We start from the raw sequence: 8,991 nt of genomic DNA, 5'->3' as shown, positions 1-8,991 counted from the left end.
GAATCCCCGGTTGTACGTGACAAGGAGTAGGGTCGCCTGTCCAATCTCGTGGGTTTTCCGGGTCCTCCGGTTTCCTCCCACTGCTAAAGATCCCTACGCGCAAGCGAATTATTGAAATAAAATTAAAAACCATATGTTAGTCCCGAAATGACCTACTTTGTGTCGAGTGGACGTTAAACCCCATTTCTCTCTCTCTCTCTCTCTCTCTCTCTCTCTCTTTCTTAACCCTGTCGCCCTTGTCACGTGATTTTTGTGTCACGCCTTACCAGTCCGAAGTGAATTTGTTTTCACCTGTGGAATGTAGTATGCGTCATTATACTTGAATTTTACCGATATTTTCGGCTTTTAACAATTTAGCTTTTATGATTTTAGGGACCAAGCACAGATTAATGATGAAGTGGGTGCTGTTTGTGTGTTTCATTTCGGCTTCTTTGATCTCAGGTGAGTTAATTAATTTAATCGTTATTTAGGTCAAGCTAAAATAATGTGTAGGCCAATTCAAAAATGGCCGCCATTCAGGTGAATCATAATAAGAAAACAGCGAAACTTGTCTTAAATCTATGTAATAGGAGGCTTATTACAAAGATGTCGTATATAATATATATATGTCTGAATATAACGAGAAACCTTATCCTATAGTTTTACATATATTATGAACTTCAATTTCAATCTTTAGACCAACGACGGAATAAAATGCAAAATAATGACCTACATGTATCTCCCTGATGGCTAATGACAAAATGCTGTTATTGTTCATTGTGATCTCCAGTTTATTACGGTCGTTGATATTTTATGTTAACTATATAGACCTAGAACAAACTCAGTCACCACGGTCCACATAAAAGTTCTAAGGTGTGTGATAACCCGACTACCGGACCTCTTGCAACCAGTGATGGATCATAGTGTTGGCAGCAGATGAATATTGAAATTATTAGGTAGGGGGACCCCATGGGGCATTGGATATACTTCACATACATGGACCCCCATTTCAGGTCAAAATTTCCCAAAATTTCTCGGGGTAGGTCGCCCCAGCCCCCATTGTCATCTTGTCACAGGGGCTCATCAGCTAGGTGACCTGATGATCCGTCACTGCTCGACTGATTACTGTGCTTCTGGTTCATGTAGACTTTAAGTGGGAAGGGGTTAATGAAATGAAATGGGGTTTAACGTCCTACTGTTCTGCTCCTATACTGGGCTAATGAAGCCGGGCATACGCCATACAGTGTGCTATGAGGGAAATTTTGCCCGGACAGCGGCACTATCGCCTACTCTTATATCGAATTCCAACTGCCAAGGAATCTTTCATGTGCATTCCAATGTATAAACATAGGACCTCGTTTTTTTCGTGTCATCCGAAGGACTAGACAGTTGTCCTTGTCAGGCCCTCCGTTTTGCACCACTGACAAGGGGAAACCCCGTTGGAAAATCCTGATGAACTTTCTCAGTCAATGCAGGGATCGAACAGCCGACCTCCAGGCTAGCGAACCAGTGTCTTAATCACCTAGCCACCGTGGCTCCCTGGGGTTAATGATGCGCTTTGCACCCGATCTGACATTATGCTATAAATTGACTCTAGCATGTTCCATACAGACCAAAATCTCTCAGTGCAGGCCCCCACCATAATGATGTAAATATTGTGTTTTTGCTCATACGTATCTTACTCTTGTAAAATCAGCAGTAATCATATCCCTGGAGACTGTAGGATCAAATTAAAATAACAGTTAATTTGAGTTTACCTTTTATTTTACAGTTAATGCTCAGGATCCAGAAATCGTTGATGAGATCTGGCCCGAGGTGAAACCGATAGGTCGTACAGCGCGACTTAATTGTACAGTTGCAAATAAACTAACACATACAGTAAGTGACATATTTAAATTTGTGGCAGTAGGCCTTAGAAATGGTGGTGGGGGCGGTGCGGGTGATCGAATGATCTAATCATAAGTTGATGGCATGGATTCGACAACTCGCTCGTGAAGTAAAAAGTGACCAGGTGTGTAGGGTCTTTTAATTATGCCTAACCTACTGTGTTTTCTTTGAGTCATCTGGTTTCCTTCCACTGGTAAAGACCACTACATGTATGTGAAAGCTTATTATTGCACATGCTGCATCCCATTGTGTACTCACTTTAGAAATTGTCACTTGTGGTTTAACATTCACTGAAATAATTTCAACTTTTATTAAAACTAATTTTACCAAACAAAGTCTTTAAATTACTATGGGTACCGGGAGCATGGTCACCATGCCGTGTGCTTAAATTACAATGGGTAACAGAAGCATACACATAGTCACCATACAAAGTGTTTAAATTACAATGGGTAACAGAAGCATAGTCACCATACAAAGTGTTTAAATTACAATGGGTAACCAAAGCATAATTACCATACAAAGTGTTTAAATTACAATGGGTAACAGAAGCATAATCACCATACAAAATTTTTAAATTTCAAAGGGATACCAGGAGCATGGTCCCCATACATAGTGTTAAAATTACTATGGGTATCAGGAGCATTGTCACCATATAAAGTGTTTAAATTCCAAACGGTACCAGGTGAATGGTAACCAAGAGTCACCACAGAAAATGTGTAAATTACAACAGGTACCAGTAGCATAGTCAATATACAGTGCTTAAATTACAATGGGTACCATGAGCATAATTACAAACAGAGTATTAAATTACAAAAGGTACAGGTTAAAAAAAACCGAGGACCACCTGTGTACACATTGGTGTGCATGTAAAAGAACCCTTGTAAATTCTATTAATTGGCAAATGACACTGTCCAGACACCCCCCTCTCTCTCTCGCATTGCACCCGTAACTACATGTACATGTATAGAGAAGAAAAGTACTATACGGTATGTTAAATTCAATAGGACCATTTACACACATTTATTCAGGAACTGAGGGGATTGGGGAACAGGCAAAACCTAGTTGTTATACTCGTTTTTCTTGCACTAATAATTCCACAACAACCAGGGGTTCCGTCGGGTAATGAATGTAAACCCCATTCCATTCCAACTATATAACTATATCTTGTAGGTGATATGGACACTGAAGAAGGATGGACAAGCAGATGAAGTCATTAGTAGAGATGAATCCATATATATCTCTATTAACCCTAGTATTGGTGGTTTGAAAAAGTATGAAGTCGAGCAACGAAGAACGGAAGATCGGCAGACGTACATGTTGATTATTCGTCGTTTACGAGAATCAGATGCAGGAAAGTATGAATGCTCTGTCAAGATTCAAGCTGTTGATCATACGAAATTTCCAAGAAAACTGGGGTCTTTAACCGTACAAGGTAAGGTTTATCTTCAACTTACACATCTTTTATTCTATTACAGTTTATAGCTTTCCCCAACACTAAACGATAGAGCACATCAGATCATCCAAATTTACCTCACTTGCCTCATCACTAATTGGTAGAGCACATACATTCAACTCATTTGACCTTACTTGTCTCATCCCTAATTGATAGAACACACCAAATCAACCCAATATACCTTACATGTACTTCTGCTAATTGCTAAAGCATATCAAATCAACCCAATTTATCTTAAATGTCCTATCACTGATTGGTAAAGCATATCAGTTCAGCTGTCTCATCCCTAATTAATATAACACATCAATTTACCTTACTTGTCCCATCACTAATTGATAGAGCATGATATAATATCAACCTAATTTATCATTAACTGTAAACAGTATTTACATGTAGCTTGCCCTATCACTAATTAATATAGCAGGATGTACATGTACACCCTATTCAATGCTTTGTTTTGACCAACATCAATGCTGATAAGCTCCTTTAAAATCGCTAAACATCTTTTGAGGAATTTGGAATCCCTTGTGAAAGTTGAATCTCTAAAACAAATGTCAGTCCAATATGGTTCAATTTCATTTCATTATTTAGAAAAAATATGATGAAATGAAAATGTCACAACAATATAAGCAAGCCAGCTTTACCTAAAAATGTTGTGTAAAATCTTCTCATGGGCAACTTTTCATTCAACTGAATCTGTGATCTATTGTAGATATTTGTTTGTTTTTTCTCAATTAAATGTGACCCATCACATCAAAATGGGTAGTGAGTAGCAATTTGGTCATATTGAACTACATGTATGTACATAATCACATTCCTTGGGTGTTCCAGACTTCATTTTGTGAAGATCTGAGTGTCAACAAAAATTGACATACATTTTAATTATGAGTGCTAGCACAATACAGGCCTACCCGTTTTGATGTGATGAGTCACAAATGTTAAATGATCAAATTAAGAACATTTAAGTTGGTGGAGTATTGTCCGAAAAATAGAAATAACACTACATGGCTTTCAGAGCTTTTAATCTGTCAAGTTTTATGGCAGAGATACTGCTTATTTTCTTCTCAATGACATGATAGTCATTAATCTGGACCTTCTCTTTCAGTGGCGCCAACGATACGACCTGGTGACACCTCTACCATTCTACAAGTGGATCCTGGAAGTAATGCTACATTGAATTGTGCAGCCTCTGGTATCCCTGCACCTAACATCACATGGGTCAGGTCTGATGGTAAAAATTTACCTAGTGGATCAGCTCAGTCTAGGGTATGTACATGTATCAGAATATATATGATATTATACTTGTCATGCATTTATCATATAAATTATAATGCCTGTTAACTATATATGCAGGTCGAGGGATTGCCTGCCTTCCATCATGGTTTTTCTTATATTACTTTGTTTTCCCCTATCTTCTAGAAGATCCCTACAAACAACTGAATTATTGGTTTAATCATAGTCCCAAAATGAGTGGTGTTGAAGTCTCTATCTACCACAGTGTATTGGGGGCGGGGGGGCTTATCCTTATACGCCCAGACATAATGCCCCTTTTTCCGAAAACCACATGATCAAAATCTTTTTCAAATTTGATGGGAATTATTGGGGTCATGAGAGGACAAACCCTATCGATAATCACCATTCTGTGAACAGGATAGATTCTACAGTTTTTAACATAATTTTCTCAAATTTTATGTGAAGCGTTCTGTGACTTTACATAGCAGAGACTACTGTTTTTAATATAATTCTTTCAAGCTTATGAACAAATTTCTTGAAGGATACTTTCCGTATCAAATTTGGAGAACATCCAAATTTTGCTTTTGGATAAACTAATGTCATAGACCTGGCTGCTGTGTGGGTATATTTCCATGCTGTGTGTGGCTATCTTTGTTTAAAGAACTACATGTAACTTTATGAGGTTCTGGTCTGGAAACTTTAAACTTCTGTTTCATTTTCAGGGAGCGGAATTAAAATTGATCAATGTTCAGGTAGAGCATGCAGGTGTTTATCGTTGTGTAGCAGACAACAGTATCAAACCCCCAGCTCATCATTTAGCTCAAGTTTTAATATTTTACGCACCATTAAGTCGAACTGTACAAGATAGTGTTGGTCAAGCTCAGAACAGACGTTTCAGTGCAAAGCTAGAATGTATAGTCCAAGGTAATTACTATCATTTATATGGTAGACCAGTGGTTCTCAACCTTTTTTTGCCAATGGCACACCTGGGAAAACACGAAAAAATAGTGGCACATCTGGCTGATTATATATGAAAAATATTTGAATTTTACAAAATAAAAACATGGCAAGTCAGACGGCATACAACCGTAGACAGAGATTAGTCATAGAAACATAGACTGTCTTAAACTAAATAAAGAAAAACACATCTATGAACTTATCAGCAAATACTCAATTGGGATCATGTGGTTTTTCGCTTTTTCTTAGTGTGCCTTTCAAAATTCCGCGGCACACTTAGGAAGATCGCACTGGTTGAGAATCACTGTGGTAGACTGTCATCAGAACCATACTTGCTAATGCCTTAGTATCCATTTTGCAAATCCTAATAGGCATTAAACAAGTTATTACCTCCCTTGTTGTAAACAGCAAATTTGTTTATTATCAGGAGAGGAAAGTCGAGTGTTCTAACAGATGCGCTTTGGATCATAAGGGTTGTCATGGAGTGTAGAGTTTTAATCCCGTGCTTCACTTGTACCTGACCAGGAGTAGGGGTTGGCTGCCTGACCTCATGGGTTTTTTCCAAGTTCTCTACTTTCCTTCCACTGCTAAATATCATTATGCACAAGCAAATTATTGAAATAAAATTGTACAATATGTTAGTACCAAGATTACATAGGTTAAGTCAAGTGATGTTAATCATGTTATTGAGAAGATGATCCTGCTTGATGCTTTAATTTTTAATGATGACATTCTGGACTATTGGACTGAATCATCAAGACTAGAAGATCGTTAAAAGTATTTTGATGTCTGATCTCTTAGAAGGGGCCTTCTTTTGTATCCCATTGGCTCAGAATTAGAATCCTAGTATTTGGGTGGACTTCAACTTTTTGCCCTATTTGCATGACTAGGCCCTTGTGGGTTTTCTCTGGGTACTCTGGTTTACTCCCACTGCTCACGACCCCTACGCGCAAGCGAATTATTGAAGTAAAATTGAACCATGTGTTAGTCCCGAAATGACCTAATGACCTAGTTTGTGTCGGGTGGAGTTAAACCCCATCTCTCTCTCTCCCCCCCCTCTCTCTCTCTCTCTCTCTCTCTCTCTCTGCATGACTAGGCAGCAAATCTGACAACTGGAAACCAGACAGTCTCTAATAGGGACAGAGATAGCCCATTATAAGACAAGTCACTTATATCTATTACTAGTTAACTCTTCTATTTATTTCAGGTTATCCTGAACCATCTGTTAAATGGAAGCGATTAGTGAATGGTGGTCTACAAGATGTCAATGATAATGATAAATTTGAAATCAACAAACAGACAACAGATAATCAGAATTTGTATGCACGAGAACAGTGGTACACCCTTAAAGTTAAAACAGTCCAAGCTAATGACTTTGTCGACTATTTCTGTACGTCAGAAAATCCCTATGGTAAAGCCCAATCCACCATTCGTCTATTTGGTAAGTTGTATTACGATACATATGAGAAATTTATAGTTCCACCATTTGTCTATATGGTTAGTTGTATTACAATACAAATGGTAAATGTTCCATCATTCGTCTATATGGTAAGTTGTAGTACGATTTTTTATAGTAAATTCAATTCCACCATTGTACTGAGACAAGGAACGTACTTCAGGCATTTACATGCCATGATGTATGCGCCATTAGAAAAGTGTGCATCATCTTATAGCGAGAAGGTTAAATGGGGAAACTTTTGAATTTAACCCAAATTTGTGAGTTTTCTAAATATAAATTTACTATTTTTCAGAAACCACTGAATGTCAGGGACCTAACTGCCCTTCTTTGGCTGCAGATGCAAACACCATCAACATTTCTAGTGCTGTTGTCATGGCAATTACTGCCATTTCAATTTTTATGTCTATGCAATTTTAATTTCATGTACATGAACCTGTATAATGTTCTCTGATACAGTTAGTATTTTCTTTTTAGTAAGAATTATATTTAAAGTTTAGCTATAAGCTTTCATATGAAAAATATTACCATTGATTTGTCTTGCAGTGGGAAACTGCTACATCTCAACATTGATATAAATACATGAGCACAAGAAAATTATTCAACATTAAACTATATTTTAAACTATTTTGGTTCCCAGATAATCCTTCAACAGAAGGAGATTCCAGATGTCAATGAGGATATTTATTTATTTTAAGTGACACAGCAGTGTTTGAGAACCAGAATATTATTTTTATTCGGCCTTAGAAATCAGTACCTGGTGTATATTTTGTAAATATCATGTTTCAATTGTATAATAATATATTTTTATAACAAGTCTTTTATATATACCAAACCTCTTATATAAACATAATCAGCCTTCTAATTACAAGTGCTCCACTTTATTATAAACATAAGATATACAATGTTCTGTAGACTAGAAACCATTATTTTCAGTTCAATAAGATATATGCTAATTATTCATATTAGTGTAAATACAATTCTATCCTCACTTATTGCAGTTAGAAAGTTGGAAATTTAGTTAGTAAAATTCTGTATTCTCTTATCAGTGAGCATTAAGTAAAGTTGCTAAAATTCTGTACTCACTAATCGCAATTAGTATAATTTTTGTCATCCTCTATTCATTCTGTTTATTCCGGGTTTTGAACATTCCGAGTTTGGAGCACATCAATATTTGATTTACCGTGTTATAACATTCATTGCATATAAAAAAATAGAATATTCCCTAACCATAAATTGGAGTAATTACAATTGGACAGGTTCCCATCTACTATTAAAAATATCTTTTGTAAATGCCTGTTTTGAACATGTTCCAAGCATATTTGGTGTTGGCATACTATGTTTTAAGTATTAAATATGGATGCTATACATAATTATGTGCTTCCTAATTATAGATCTACACTTTAGAAATTAATGTTGAAAATTTTCACATTTTTTAATTTTTGATTTTTGTATTGTCTGTTTTAGAGTTTTCAATATTCCATACTCATAGATCACTGGTGTCGAGATGGAAATATTTGTTTTTAATTTATCCGTTTTTCCTTCATATAAGATTTAGAACATATAGTAATACCCTATAATGTGTACATAAAATCATTTTCTTTTAATCAGTTTTATTATTAAATTGAATCATTCCTAGAATTTATATCTTTCATTTTGTAATATCATCGTTTATATTGATAACAAGATTTTTAAATCATGCAATTAAACATTTTTTAGTAATCTCTTTTTTTACGCCTGTGTTCTATCTAAAATCGAGGGGGAGGGTTTGTCAAGTGGGCTGTCATTGGGGTCAAATGACCTCATTTTAGTCCTAAGCTTGAACAATACCTCTGGATCATAGAGTTTCATAATTAAATTTTTTAGATTAAGATGGCCCATATAGGGTTTATCAAAGTGGGAAAGCTGACAGAACAGAGTAAGAGAGAGAGAGAGAAATGGGGTTTAACATCCACTCGACACAAACTAGGTCATTTGGGGACTAACATATGGTTTAATTTTATTCCAATAATTCGCTTGCGCGTAG

At 36.3% G+C, this 8,991-nt stretch overlaps 1 protein-coding gene across 1 annotated transcript; it reads left to right on the top strand.

Annotated features, from left to right (window-relative positions):
- The first annotated feature begins 262 nt into the window (after positions 1-262).
- LOC126830302 (lachesin) lies at positions 263-8,687 on the top strand. Its single transcript, XM_050560673.2, has 7 exons — positions 263-441; positions 1,751-1,857; positions 3,037-3,298; positions 4,425-4,585; positions 5,275-5,476; positions 6,717-6,950; positions 7,261-8,687. Exons 1-7 carry the CDS (start codon positions 363-365, stop codon positions 7,383-7,385), a joined length of 1,170 nt encoding a protein of 389 aa, XP_050416630.1. The 5' UTR covers positions 263-362; the 3' UTR covers positions 7,386-8,687.
- The last annotated feature ends 304 nt before the right edge of the window (positions 8,688-8,991 follow it).

The sequence above is a fragment of the Patella vulgata genome, chromosome 8 (assembly GCF_932274485.2).
Source record: "Patella vulgata chromosome 8, xgPatVulg1.2, whole genome shotgun sequence".
NCBI classification, from domain to species: Eukaryota; Metazoa; Mollusca; class Gastropoda; family Patellidae; genus Patella; species Patella vulgata.
This window is presented reverse-complemented; position numbering and strand designations above follow the sequence as displayed.

Excerpts from the sequence above, each read along its gene's own strand:
- LOC126830302 (XM_050560673.2), top strand. The coding sequence starts at position 363 with ATGATTTTAGGGACCAAGCACAGATTAATGATGAAGTGGGTGCTGTTT. Across the intron at positions 1,858-3,036 it reads CAAATAAACTAACACATACA|GTGATATGGACACTGAAGAA; the intron begins GTAAGTGACATA and ends TATATCTTGTAG. Across the intron at positions 5,477-6,716 it reads GCTAGAATGTATAGTCCAAG|GTTATCCTGAACCATCTGTT; the intron begins GTAATTACTATC and ends TATTTATTTCAG.